We start from the raw sequence: 14834 nt of genomic DNA on the forward strand, positions 1-14834 counted from the left end.
TGTGGTCTGATAAGACTGTGAAAATCCAGCCAGTATATAGATTTTTAATAACTAAATTTTCCCAAATTAAAATGATGACCAATGCAGATGGGAGCTAGAGAGTTATTTTGATACAGAACTGACCATGCAGAATTTGTCCTTCAGTCTACCTCCCTATGTTTGCATGCCTTGATAACCTGGCAGGTATCAAAACTCACTTCATGATGCAACATGGACGTGACCCATTTTCACTGCTTTGTGACATTAATTATTTCATGCACCTGACCATTTATTGCTGTTATTTTCTAAACCAATTATATTAATACCTAAACAAAGTTAACCAAAGCTACAATGCTCTGTCCTCTTGGCATGAAGCTAAACAAATATATATTTACTGCTGATTTTCTGCAATCCTCTCCTCTTTTGTTTCTCACTTAAACCTACTTTGTGTTTCATTGATCTACTGTGTTTGCCAATGGTCCAGCTCTCTGCTAACCTGAATGTGTAGAGACCCACTAGCTGGAGGGTATTAAATTGCTGAAATTGACAGGTGGTTAATTACAAGAAACATGATGTTTCAGCTTGAACAATGCTATTATTATTTTTCTCAAAAGCTTTATTTAAAATTAATTGCAGTTCATATTACTTCAGTTCACATAACAGCTGCAATATTTTAGCTTAACAAAATATTTTGTTTCACATTGTTTAAAGGATGTATTCAACTGATGTGGTTCTTATACCACTTTGTGTGATTTACTTGTGGAACAGTCTGTTTAGTCAGTCACTCAGCGTACCGTGACCAAAGGTTTCATGCAATTCAAATAACAAAGCAAAAAAAAAATTTACGTAATATTCACTTCAATGATGGTCGCATTTGAGAACATGTCTGAAAACGTATGATATTAAAAATGGAAAACTGGCAGAACTGACATAATTACTTAATTGTTTATACACTTAACTTCTGTCAAAGATTATCTTGCTCATGTGTTTTGGTCCATATATCTATAATGTTTGCCTACGAATATACGCACAAGAACAGTCACATGTACAGTTTTAGAATAAAGAACACCTACTGCAACTGGCGTTCTTGTAATGAAGTGGTTTGGTTTTCTTTTTATTCTGTAAAGAGGAATTGTTGCTATGTTGTGAATGGTAGAGAATAAACCTAAACCACTTTAAAGAGGGAATTAACCAAATGGCAAGTCGTCCTCCTCACTCCCATAAAGCTGTTTGTGAGCTTTAAGGAGATTTTATATTCAATCGCAAGCAGTTTGGTCATTTTCAGGGATTTATTGAACCCTATATATTTCCTCACTCCTTTCCTTGTATCCTGATCACATTCAGTAGATTCCAAATTAATGCGACAGTAACTTTGGTTCAGGTAGTATGGGTTTCTTGTGACTGAATTGTACATTGACATAGTGTGTCAGTGATTAGATGTTGTTAAAGCTTTGACTTTCAAATCCTTCTTTGTGCCATCAGTCTGATCAAGAGGATGAAACGGAATCGAAGATGCAGGTACAAGGAAGAGATCTTTATGTAAATGACTAGATTGTAGAGTAGTCCATCAGTGTAAATTATTCATTTCTGGTACTCTTCACTTTGTGGTAGATTTCCTGCTTCTTGCTTTTTAACTTGCATCATTTGCTCATCTTTTTCCTTTGCCTGTGCTTTATTTCAATACTTAATTTTACGTCCTGTATTCCATAATTGTTTCCATTTTAATTTTGCTTTTTTTACAGAATAGTCTTGTAAAGCGATTCAAAGGTGAAAATGTGTATGTGAAACATAGTAATCTTATGTTAGAGGTTTGTATCTGTTTAAGTTGTGCAATACTAGTTTTTGTGCACGCTAGTGATCTGCATAGCTAGTGATCAACCCTTTTGATGTGGAGTGCTGTGTGTATAATGCATGTGTTGCACAATCCTGGACTAGCAACATTAACATGACACTCAAATAATTCACATATCTTCAAATACTGTGCACAATGAAAGTGAAAATCAAAAAATTGTAAATTAATACTTTTTTTGTTATTTTTAACATTTAACATTGTCATACTGGTCTTTCTAAAAGTACTGGTGAATCATATACCAGATTTATTGCCAGGTTTATTTTGTTTGCTCTATTTCTGGTTATCAATTTGGTAAATTACCTATTTTGGAAAATTTTGACAGAAAAGAACCCGTTTTATTGAAAAAAACAATACAGAGGCAATTTTCTGTCTCCACTGAATTTTGAATTTCAGATATTTGCATCAAAATGTTTTGATGTTGTTCACTTTAGCAAGACATGTAATCTTTTTCCAATATCATTATAATTGTTAGAAACTGTTACCAACCAGAATAAATGATTGGTTGCAGTATTGTCAGAATATACCTAGTGTTATCTTGTTAATCTTTCTGCGATAGAAAGCGTTTATGCAAAGGTGTTCAAAAATAATTTCCAGATTACCTCATTAATTTTTTAAAAATTTGACACACGTCATCCTGATTTTCAATGGGAGAAAAAGTAAATTAAAGGAAGGTGTAACAAAACCAACAATTTCATCATTTCACGCACACTTTACCAAATATCTAAAGATTGACAGCAAGCAGCTGGCATAGAACTTGTGGGACAGTGGGAAATGAGGACCTGACTTCCCATGAGGGAGGGAGAGGTAGTGATGCAAGTTGTTTTTGGAAGAAAAATGATGAGTGCCAAGTGAGTAGCACCATCTAATGTCAAAGTTTTTTTGCACAATTAAACTGGAGGTTGTTACCATTTAACTGATTCCCTGACTCACCTTCACCCTTGAGATCAGGCAGAGAGTTCAGTTTTGAGAGTCAATGCTGGTGACAGAGAAGTAATGATGACTGCCATTTGCACACATGTGATTTACCCTTTGCTTTCACAGGATGTTGCTGGGGTGGGCAGTCTATGATTAGAAAACAAATATGATGCAATCTAAGCAGCATGATGTGAAATATTCTTCAGTGGCTTTGTAGAGATGACAAAAAGATCAAGGAATAGTAAATCAGATTCAATCTTACAGCTTTGGTTAGTGACTTTGATTTGTAATCTCAGTACTGTGGTTAGCTGGAGACCGGGTTGGAAAGACTGCTGCAAAAAAATCAATATATTGTATGGTGATTATAATGTAGAATCCAATGCTGTACCTAACCTGACATTTTTCTTCAAGGGTAGAGAAATTAAAGGGGACTTTTTTTTAAAAAAAAAGTCATACTAGCTTTATACTATTGAGAAAAATGTTTGAAGCACAGTTGCAATTTACACGAATAATAACAGGCTCACAAAAGGGAACGCAATGAGGAATTAGTTGGGCGGTGGTAAGGGAGCCAAGGATGGACATCCGTGAAGAAATTAATCTACAAAGTACAGGGAGAAGGCTGCAACATTTGAGGGAATGAGTTTTGACTAGAAGGAAAGGCAAAGGTGGCTGAGTGAATCCAAAGGAGTCGAGCAACTCTCTACTTTTAAGACTTGGATTTCAGGGTGGATGGAATGCAGAGGAATGAAAGGTTTTCTTCATATTTAAGAATGATCCTAGAGCATTAGAAGAATTTTGGTTCCGAAGAAGAGCAATGCTGCTTAAATGGGTCAAGCCAGAACAATGTGTAGTTAGCGAGAGTATGAAGTATTGTGTGTTCCAAATTATAGGGAATGTGTTTACTTTAGATGCGATAGCATGTTAAAATTGAAATAATGAATAATGATGCATTTTTTATTAGCAAATTTCATGGAGAAGCTATTATTTTTAAATCCAACTAGCATATCAGTTAACCCATCCGAAAGATTCATTCGTTATTGTTACAGTGATATTAAACTTGAACTCTAAATTGATACAATAATAAACAAAATTATCAAAGTTTTTCTTTGGCATCCTGGTGTGAAAGCCTTGCTGCACTAGCAACTCATTTGATCGCCGCACTCTCTGTAAGGGCAATGAAAGCAAAATCTATGCCAAACTTTTTTCTGGTTAGGTGTACTCAACATGATTCTTCATGTCAATAAAGGCAGTCTAGCAGGGTCAACAGCACTTTGAGGCCTACTCTTGTCTCATTTGATGTCCACTTTTGCTTTTGCAGTGATTTGGAGGAGGAACCCTGGCTCAAGTATAGTACTCCACACACTACCCCAACTCGTGGGAGCTGACATAAATTCCAGCCTTCTTACCACCAATTTTGCTAAAGCAGCGTACAAACTCTGGTGATTTGTATGATTCAGATATTCATTGCAGAACAGCTGCATCATCAAGATAGTTGAATAGCAAAATTCTGGGGTGGGTGACCTATTTAGGATTGGTAAGGAATTCAATCCAAAATTAAGGGGCTTTTTCCCCCGGTGCACCAGCTATACGGTGTTTTCATTCAGCCTGATCCATTCTTTTCAAGAAACTTTAAACATGAGCACAATTTTTTTTGTATTAAAAAGGCACACAATTTTCATGCGTTTTCAAATGTTATTTGTAGAATTTTTCAAAATGCAGAATAATAGTGGTATCACTATTCAATTTAAACGTTCATAGCATTCTGCTATAATGAGGAAACCAAGAGCAGTAATTGTTTGAAGAACACAGTTATATTAGGTTGATATGCTAAAGTTATTTGCCTTTGATTTTTTTTTGTTATTGGAAAGGACTTTGACAAAACTCAGGAAGATGTGGTTAAGCACCATGCCAACATAAGTGAAATGAAACGTACATTCCTGGAATCCACATCTGAGAGTGGACCCGATGAATGGGAAAAAAGGTTGTCTGCCTCTCCAGTTAGATCTTTCTCAAAGAATGAGGATTTGCCTATGATTGAGCCACTTATGCCTGAGGAGGTAAGTCATGTTGTAGTGTTACTTCTAAACTTTGTTTCCTATAGGAATATGCACCTTTTTGAGGTATTAATAATCCCTGTTCAATCATGTCTCCATACTTGTGCAGCTAAAATCAATATGTTAGAAGGTTGTTGAATTTTGGTTCATAAAATATTTTCTGTGTAGTAAATATCATGTCAAAATAAGGCAGAGAAATTTATACAGGTACATGTTTCCCATAACATTGGGATTGTAATCATGTTCTATATTTTAGGTACACAGTTTAAAGATGGTTTTATGCACTTGTCACTAATTATTTTAACATTGATAGCAGACCAAAGAGGATTCTGGTGAGACCCTACAAAGCAAGTCTGTGTGTGAACAGGGTGTTGTTGGATCTGACACTTCTGTGGCGAAAGATGATGAAAAATTAGTAAAGGTATTGAAATTGATATGTCTTACTATTGTTACTATAGTGCAGCTGTTATTCACATATTTCCTTTTACACATTCCAATATTGTACATAACATGGAAATTCAATCAGGATTCACTAGTAAACATCTGGCACTTATCTTTGATAGTTTGTTGCAATGTTAAAGTGGACTTTTAGCTATATTTTACACTGTAGATATTACGTATATTTTATGACAATTTGAGTCCATTACCCTTTTGTTAAATATGGATGTTTGTGACTAAATTGAGCATTACCGATTTAAATGTCAGTTTTTAAAAAAAACATGTTGCAAGAAACAAACTATTTGCATAATAGGAAATTTTGCATTTTGTGAAAGATGTCAGGTATTTTGCTTGTCCTTCCACTAAAATATAAAGTTAAATCACGATGTTGTAAATTGAGGGTTATTCTGCTTCACAATCTGACTTGGTTTGAAGCAGATCCCTGAAAATGTTGACACTGCATTCACTGAATTGATTTTTATTTATCCACCAAGATACTAATGAATTAATTAATCAAACAGTACAGTGCACTGTTTAATAATGAAGGGGTAGCGATGCAGTGGGAACGTCGCTTAATTAGTAATCTTGGAAGTCCAGACGAATACTCTGGGAATGTGGGTTTGAATCTCATAGCAACTAGTGAAATTTAAATTGCAAAATACATCCAGAATTGAAAGCCAGTCTGATGCCATAAAACCAACTATGTCTATGTCTTGAAAAAAAATCTAGTACATTTGTATCCTTTAGGAAAGAATATCTGCCATCCTTACCTGGTCTGGCATACATTAGATTCTAGACCCACAGCCATGCGGTTGATTCTGACATAGCTGAGCAAACCACTCCATTCAAGTGAAATTGGATAATGATAACTAATGCTGGCCTTGCCATTAATCTCCACATCTCATAGCCAAAAGGGAAAATGTAGGAAACATAGCCTGTCAGTCCACCTCAGTATATATGCTAAAAGTTTGACATTTTTTAGTGCAGCGTCGAGAAAACAAACCATTCTACAATGTAGGTCCTTTCTTTTTATCAATTTTCTTGCCTAGCTCCTTTGACCAACTCATATAGGTAAATTAGTATTTATTAAGAGATTTAATCAGTTCAATTATGCTTAAAAGTTAGTACAAGTTAGATGTTATTGTTATTGGATCCCATACTAGACACCTGGCTCAATAAACTGTATTTGGTTAATGTGCAGGTTTGTCACAGAAACATATTCACGCCAGATTGCAAATGATCTTTAAGAAAAGAACAGAAGTTTAGTACACAAAAGATAAAAACAAAACAAAGCCATAAATATTTGGAAAATTTTTTGATTAGATTAGATTAGATTAGATTACTTAGTGTGGAAACAGGCCCTTCGGCCCAACAAGTCCACACCGCCCCGCCGAAGCGCAACCCACCCATACCCCTACATCTACCCCTTACCTAATACTACGGGCAATTTAGCATGGCCAATTCACCTGACCTGCACATCTTTGGACTGTGGGAGGAAACCAGAGCACCTGGAGGAAACCCACGCAGACACGGAGAATGTGCAAACTCCACAGAGTCGCCTGAGGCGGGAAATAAACCCGGGTCTCTGGCGCTGTGAGGCAGCAGTGCTAACCACTGTGCCACCGTGCCGCCCACTCTTTACACAAGCTGCAAAACAAAGTTTTAACTTATTTCCCCGCAATATTTCTCATGAAGTTCAAGGAATGTAAGCATCACAGATGAGGATACTGTTTATTGCCATTCCTGTTGGCCTGGAGAAGGTGATGGTGACTGCCTTCTTAAATCACTCCACTTTTTGGGATGTAGGTGCAGCTACGGTGATGTTTGGAAGAGAGTTTCAGGTTTTTGACACAGTAGCACGAAAGTATATTGATACTGTTCCAAGTCAGTGTGGTGTATGGCTTGGAAGGGTACTTAAAGATGGTAGTGATCCCATGTATCTGTTGATCTTGTCCCTCAAAGTGATAGAGATCTCAGTTGTTTTAAGGTGCTGTTGGAAAAGGCTTTGTGAGTTGCTGTATGGTGTGTCAGTAGCGAAGGGAGTGAATGTTGCACTTACTCAAATCCCAGAGAAATATCACTCCTGTCTCAACTCCTTTAATTATGATTTGGAGGTGCTGGTGTTGGACTGGGGTGGGCAAAGTTTAAAAATCACACAACACTAGATTATAGTCCATGGGTTTATTTGGAATCAATAGCTTTCGAAGCACTGCTGCTTCATCTGGTGATTGTGGAGCAGAATCATATGACACAAGAATTCATAGCAACAGGATTGCAATGTCATGGAATATAATATTAAACAAATTTAGCTTCAGTCTGTCATCTTTTAGAATGACCATATTAGTTTCTGTTCTTTCATATGTAAATCACAGAACTTATTTAAAGTTATGTTCTCAAGACAGCTTTTAACAGTAGGTGTCATCTCAGCTCAGATAATGCATTGAAGGTGAGAAGTCTGTCTGTGTCCTAATGTTAGGTCAGACTGATTTTATTTCCAAAGTGGGAGTTACAGAATCTTGCATGGATTTATGCCATTTTTGAGCAAAATAAAGTGTAATTCTGCAAGTACAAATTCACCCCACAAACTTATAGGTGTGCGCGTACAGGGGAGACCGTGTGTGTGTGTGTCTGTGAGAGAAAGTGTGTCTGTGTGTGAGTGTATACATCTGTGAGAGGGTGCGTGCGTGTGTATGAGTGTGAGTGCATAGTGTAGTGGGGCTACCTGTAGTTTGACATGAACCCAAGATTCTGGTTGAGACCATCCCCATAGGTATCGAACTTGGCTATCAGCCTCTGCTCGGCCACTTTGCTTTGTTGCCTGTCCCAAAGTCTGCTCGGATGATGGTCACCTGCAGGTCCAATGTCCCGGACCACTGAGGTGTTCCCCGACTGGGAGGGAACATTCTTGTCTGTTGATTGTTGTGTGGTGTCCGTTCATCTGTTGTCGTAGCTTCTGCTAAGTCTCGCCAATGGGCCATGCCTCGGGCATCCTTGCCTGCAGCGTATGAGGTAGACAACATTGGTAGAGTCACATGAGTGGGTGGTGTCCCCACGCGTATTGGCGGTATCCGTGTTGACACGCCTTGCAGTGTCTGCCATGACAGGATTCTGTGGTGTTGTCCTAAAGGCTGGGCAGTTTGCTGCAAACAATGATCTATTTAATGTTTGGCGGTTGTTTAAAGGTGAGAAGTGGAGGCGTGGGGAAGGTTTTGGCGAGGTGCTCTTCCTCATCAATGTGTTGTAGGCTTTTTTAGATTAGATTAACTTCCCTGTAGTATGGAATGCAGTATGTCTGCATTCCCTTTGGGCCAACAAGTCCACACCAACCCTCTGAAGATTAACCCACCCAGACCCAGTCCCCATATTTACCCCTGACTAATGCACCTAGCACTATGGGCAATTTAGCATGGCCAATTCACCTGACCTGCACATGTTTGGACTGTGGGAGGAAACCGGAGCACCCAGAAGAAGCCCACGCAGACACTGGGAGAACGTGCAAACTCCACACAGACAGTCACCCAAAGAGGTAATTGAACCCTGGTCCCTGGTGCTGTGAGGCTGCGAAGAACATGGCGTAGTTTTTCGGCTCCCAGGAAGTACTGGACAATGAAGGGTAGCCTGTTGGTTGCAGTTCGTGCCTATCTCCTAAGGAGGTCATTACGGTTCCTCGCTGTGGCACATCGGAACTACGCCATATTCTTGGCCAAGCAGAGGCTGATAGTCAAGTTGATACAGAGGCTGACACACAAGCTCTCTCATATGCTCACACACACCCCTATCCCCACATTCGCACCCTCTCACAGACATAAAACCCATTACACTCTCACACAGACACACTGCAATGGGGTATATACTGTGTAGGGGAAGTTTAGACTGCCCTCAAGGCCCTTTCTAGAGGACTGACTTCTGCCATGATGGCATCATCATTACTGATAATATTCGGTGGATTGCAGGAGCCATGTTGTGATTCATGATTGATGTCATGTTGTGATTCAGTACAACACCCCTGTCATCAAAAGGATGCCCTTCAAACCTTGAGCTGTATACCTCTAAGATCCTACCACATACACCAGCTCATCCTTCTCCACTTCCAGTAATTCAAATTTAAGTCTCGCTCAGTAGATTCCATTGCCATGTTCTAGTGGCACTATCGGTGGCTCACTCATACTTTCCACTCTCCCTATTAAAGGGCATACAACTAACAGTTTCTGTCTGTTAGTCTGCAACTTAAAATATCTAGTTTTTTCACTAGTCTGATGTGTTTGCTGGGCTGCAGTTCCAAATCTTTTATCCTCAATATTAGGCCTAGTGTTATCTTAAAGATTGTGAGTGAACAAGCCACATGCCCTTGTTTTGCACTGAAAGTCAGTTGTAATAATGATGGCCTCAGATATTTTAATCTATTTGGGTGTAACTGCTCATTCCGTTTCAGTGGCAGTGAGTCACTGTCCTATATTTTCTTTGGCCGCCCAGGAGGCATAGTCATTTGCAATGGAGACTTATAATGTCTCCCATCATAATGGAGATATCACTCATCATTCTACTTCATATAGCCCCTGCAACTCAGACTGATTGTAGGCATGTCAGGCAGCTTCTTCACCATAACCTTTCTCTCTCACTCTCATTATGTCCTGTGACCTGTCTTGCTCTTTCCTAACCCACCATCTCCTACTCTCTCCGCTTAGTTCTTAACTCCTTTCACTAGCTTTTGGTGAAGATGGGTGAGTCTTGGTCAAAACATTACTTGTTCCTTGAACAATTTTGCCTTTTCCAAGGCGGGCCTACCTTGCTCAGAATTTCCTGATTGGCTGGTATTACGGTGACACTAACATAACATCTCTCTTTTTGTCTGACTTGCCCATCATTCTGTATGCTTATCCAATGTCCATGAAGGATCCAGCCTTGCTTTGTAATTTTACCCAAAATCTTTTTATTCTTATTTACTAGAAATTTTATAAATGTTCCTCAGGTTCTCACTCCAAATCCTAGACGGTCAAGACTGGAGTTTTGTTTCACATCTCATTATGGTAAATGGATCACTGCCAGTTTACCCAACCATCTTTGTATTCCCTGTGGGAAACTGACCACACCCACTCCACCTTAATGGTCACTAATTCACCTGATGCACCCAGAAAACAATACTATGCCCATGTTTACCAAGGTCTTGTCATTATGCCACCTTCCTTTGCTTCACTTATAGTTCAGACTCTCAAAGCAGCCCATTCCAAATGTCGACTTTCCTATCTAATGGATGGTAGATTAAGTGTATGCTAGGAGAAAGTGAGGACTGCAGATGCTGGAGATCAGAGCTGAAAATGTATTGCTGGAAAAGCGCAGCTGGTCAAGCAGCATCCAAGGAGCAGGAGAATTGACGTTTCGGGCATGAGCCCTTCTTCAGGATTAAGTGCATGCTTCCAACATCTGGTTGACGTTTGAACCAATACCGCTGATTGAACATTGTGGTAAGAAATGACCATGCTGGAATCTGTTTCAAATAAGCAAAGATTTTATTCACGTGTATGCATGGGAGAAGGTCTTCTCACTTAAAGAACTTTTCAAAATAAAGTTTTCAGCAAACATTTATATCCCTCAACCATCAGCCCCAAGTATGCTAGTTTCCATTGGTAACCATCTTGTCTGAATTCTCAGTGCCTCTTATTACCTTGCTGTGTGAAAAGTATGATTACACAGGCTGTTATTTCTAGAACCTACAAGAAATTGAATAAATGTATAGCACTTATTTCAAGGCCACCATACATTTGATTTTTAATTTCACTGACAATAACCCCCCCCCCCCCCCCCCAACCATTCCTATTTCAGTTTCCATTACCAGTTTCTCTTCGAAAACCTGTAAAACTGCATTTTTAAAAAATATATACTTCAGCAATATCCCACCAAAGTCTACACTTGAATAAAAGGCCATTCTTCCATAAACCCATCCTGAATACAGTTCCAAATCATGTTACGTTTGTGTGAATCCACCTCTGGATCCTTTCCTGGGGCTTGTATCTTCTGTTAATGTGTGCTAGACTTTCTGGATGCAGGTAGAACCGGATGCAGATACAGTCACAATATTAAAAAGACATTTGGACATGTAAATCAATAGGAAAGGTTTAATGGGATATGGGCCAAATGCAGGCAAGTGGGACTAGTTTATTTTGGGAAACTTAGTTGGTGTGGACGAGTTGCACTGAAGTGTCTGTTTCCGTACTGTTTTGCATCTACAAGGTTACAATTGTACTTCTAGTTTTACATTTAATTATTATATGTGCTAACAGTTTACTCACTTTTTCGCAAATAATATAGCTCAGCAACTTGGTATTGCTGTAATATTTTATGTATGTATCTCAAGATCATTGCAAAATATTGTGCAGAAATAGGCGTTTTAAAAGATATTTCATCTGAAAATTGTCATTTGTGAGCTGGATAGATTTTTGCTGATTCCTTTCCATTTCATTTTAAGTTTTCTTTGTGAAAATGGCTGTTGGTTGTTTAATTTAGGACTAATTTTCAGAATGTTTGCTCCCAGTGTGGATCCTCTCAAGCCAGAGTGCATTCTGGGAAATTGTACGAAAGGTCATGAGAAATTTTTCTACCCATGAAGGAAAACATTTAGGAAGCATGGGCACAATTTCTCAGTATAAACATCTGGCAGATTAGGTCCTGTGGCTGGAATGTACATTCTGAAAATTGCTACTCGTATGCATTTCGTAACTTGTACACATGAAGCTTTCACCAAAGTTGATAAGCTGTAATATTTCATTTTAATTGACATGAGTATTTTCACACTCGATTCATCAGGCTGGAGAAGAGAAGGTGGTGGAGGACAAGGAATCAACTATTGGTCATAGCACCCTGGTGACTCAAGAAGTTGTGGTCAACAAAAAAGTCTCGTCTCCCCCAGAGGTTGATTATTTTTTCTTAATTCATTTGTACACATTGATATTTGAGTTGTTGATATTTACTTGTATACACATTTTAACTGAATGTTACATTCAAAGGTGATCAAAGATAAAGCTCTCTAATTGTCAACTAAGTTGAAGTTAAGGTTGTCTCATCTGACTTTTTGTTAAAGGTGAGCATTACAATTGAATGCGTATTGATAAATATAACGTGTGCAGCTATATATGAAAAGTTAGCTGTTAGTGGGGCAAACCTAAGTCGGTGCATTTTGAAATATTTTGAATTTAAATGAACTTCTTTTCTTCAATACAGCATTGCTGCTGGCTTGTACTGATGTTGTTACAGTGATGTGTGATGGAGTCTTGTTCACATATGTGATAACAGTGACATAGTAGTACCAAAACAATAGTTTGCATTCATATAATGTTTTTGGCATTGCTAAAGTATCCAGTGCATTCTATACAGTTGCAGTCAAAACATGGATGATCAGCCCTAGAAAGGAGATAGCAGGAGAGTTAACCAAATGATTAGTCCATGAGAGGATCATTCAGGAGGCTTTTGAAGGAGAGACGGAAGAAAATGTTCAGGAAAGGAATTGCACAATCTAGTACCTCAGCTGAATTCATGGTCACCATTGAAGAAGAGGGAAGGAATTGCAAATTCTCCAATTGGAGGTGAAGAATTTGGGGAATATTGTTATTGATGGGCAAGGTTTACAGAGTTTAGGGGCATGTGTGGACCTAAACACGTGAATGATTTATTTTACCTTGAAGGTGAATGAGACACAGTTAAAGGTAGTTAAAGTCTGGCAGTTTTGTGAGCGCTGAAATTTAGATGATGATAGATAGGTCACCAGTTAGGAAAACATATTTAAAAAAACTGATTCTAGAGGTGAAAACATGCAAGTACGCAATTGGGCCTATTGTTGGGTATTGTTATAGAGGTGGAAGTAAACAATCTCTGTGATGGAGAGGATCTGATATTAGGATCAAGGAAGGTTCTAAGGTTATGAATATACTTCAACCTGAGGAAGTGATGATAAATGGAAATCAAATTATACAGATTTTGTGATAGAGCTGAAGATAAAGGGCTTTAGCATTTGCAATGCTGAGTGTGCTAAAAAGACAGGAACTGGATGAAGCTGGACAATAATCGATATGTTGGAATTAATTGGATGTGGGGCATTGATGAGGCCTCTTCTGGAATACGCCCTTTTATAGGAAGGATATTACTAAATTGGAGGGGGTTCAGAAAAGATTTACCAGTATGTTGCCAGGAATGGAGGGTTTGAGTTATAAAAATAGCCTGGAAAGGCAGGCAGATCTTTTCACTGGAGCGTAGGAGATTGAGGGGTGACCTTTATTGAAGTTTATAAAATCATGAGGGGTATAGAAAAGGTGAATGACAAGGATCTTTTCCCAAGGGTGGTGGAGTGCAAACTAGTGGGCATATTTTTTAAGGTAAGAGGAGAAAGGTTTAAAAAAAGACATGACTGGCAACGTTTTTACACTGAGTGGTTCGAGTGTGGAATGAAATGCTAGAGAAAGTGATGGTTGCAGGTATAGTTCTAACATTTAGAAGTCATTTGGATACGTTCATGAATAGGACATGTTTGGAGGGATATGGGCCAAGCACAGGCAAGTGGGGCTAATTTAGTTTTGAAACATGGTCAGCATGGAGTTGTTGGACCGAAGGGTCTCTTTCCATTCTAAATGACTCTATAACTGTGTCAAAAGTTGCATGGAAGATGAGGAATAATCATGATCATAGTTGCAGAGGATAAAATTTGCAACTGGGGCTATTTCAGTAAATAATCTGAGAGCTCTGAGCAATTCTTGCCATCTCTCTTCTCATAAAATGTGTATTTGTATATTATATGCACATCTGCAGCACTTATATAATCCTGTTAGACAGCACACTTAAGAATTCTTGGGACACATTGATAGCATCCTTAACTTTGGGCAGAAAGTCCCATATCAGGACTTGATAACAACAGAAGGCATATTATAAATCAGCCAAACAGGTCGATTATTAATTTGTAATCAGTTTGTAAAACAGCAGCTAATCAACTCGAAAGACCCTGTACAGACACCAAGCAAAACTAATGTCATTTACAAAATACCATGCAAGAACTGTAACAAACACTACATTGGACAAACAGGCAGAAAACTAGCCACAGGATACATGAACACCAACTAGCCACAAAACAACATTACCCTCTCTCACTAGTATCCTTACATACAGATAAGGAAGGACACCACTTTGACTGGGACAACACATCCATCTTAGGACAAGCCAAACAGTGAGACACACACGAATTCCTAGAAGCATGGCATTCCAACTGGAACTCTATCAACAAACACATTGGGTTAGACCCCATCTACCACCCCCTGAGAAAAAGAACAGGAAATGACAAACCAACCCAAAGAAATCCAAACATACAAAAAGAAAGCAGGAATCACGTACAGTCCCTCACCTGAGACCCACTGAAGATGTTACCTAGTAGGGTGACAAAACGTCTGAAAATGAACCTTCCAGCTCAGCGAGCAAACCTACGTCTAGAAACTCAACCTGAACTACAAATCTTCTCAAAAATTTGTATTTCTTTCTAAAATGATAATTACAAGCTGTAAGAGCAGGGGAATTTCTGTCAGCCAGACCTTGGGTTGCTGCAGCATAACAGACTCCCCACA

The 14834-nt window shown here is 38.6% G+C and overlaps 1 protein-coding gene across 31 annotated transcripts in view; it reads left to right on the forward strand.

The window, feature by feature from the left end:
* LOC140477422 (band 4.1-like protein 3) overlaps window positions 1-14834 on the forward strand; it is a 297319-nt gene that overhangs the window by 262385 nt on the left and 20100 nt on the right. For 18 of the 31 annotated variants that reach the window (XM_072571280.1, XM_072571293.1, XM_072571294.1 and 15 more), the window contains 5 exons: window positions 1462-1497; window positions 1722-1787; window positions 4615-4803; window positions 5114-5221; window positions 12040-12144. In XM_072571280.1, coding sequence (XP_072427381.1) covers window positions 1462-1497; window positions 1722-1787; window positions 4615-4803; window positions 5114-5221; window positions 12040-12144 — 504 coding nt within the window. The remainder of the gene's footprint in view (window positions 1-1461; window positions 1498-1721; window positions 1788-4614; window positions 4804-5113; window positions 5222-12039; window positions 12145-14834) is intronic. The other 13 variants (XM_072571291.1, XM_072571302.1, XM_072571310.1 and 10 more) reach the window with 4 other exon arrangements.

This window comes from Chiloscyllium punctatum, chromosome 5 (assembly GCF_047496795.1).
Source record: "Chiloscyllium punctatum isolate Juve2018m chromosome 5, sChiPun1.3, whole genome shotgun sequence".
Taxonomy (NCBI): domain Eukaryota; kingdom Metazoa; phylum Chordata; class Chondrichthyes; order Orectolobiformes; family Hemiscylliidae; genus Chiloscyllium; species Chiloscyllium punctatum.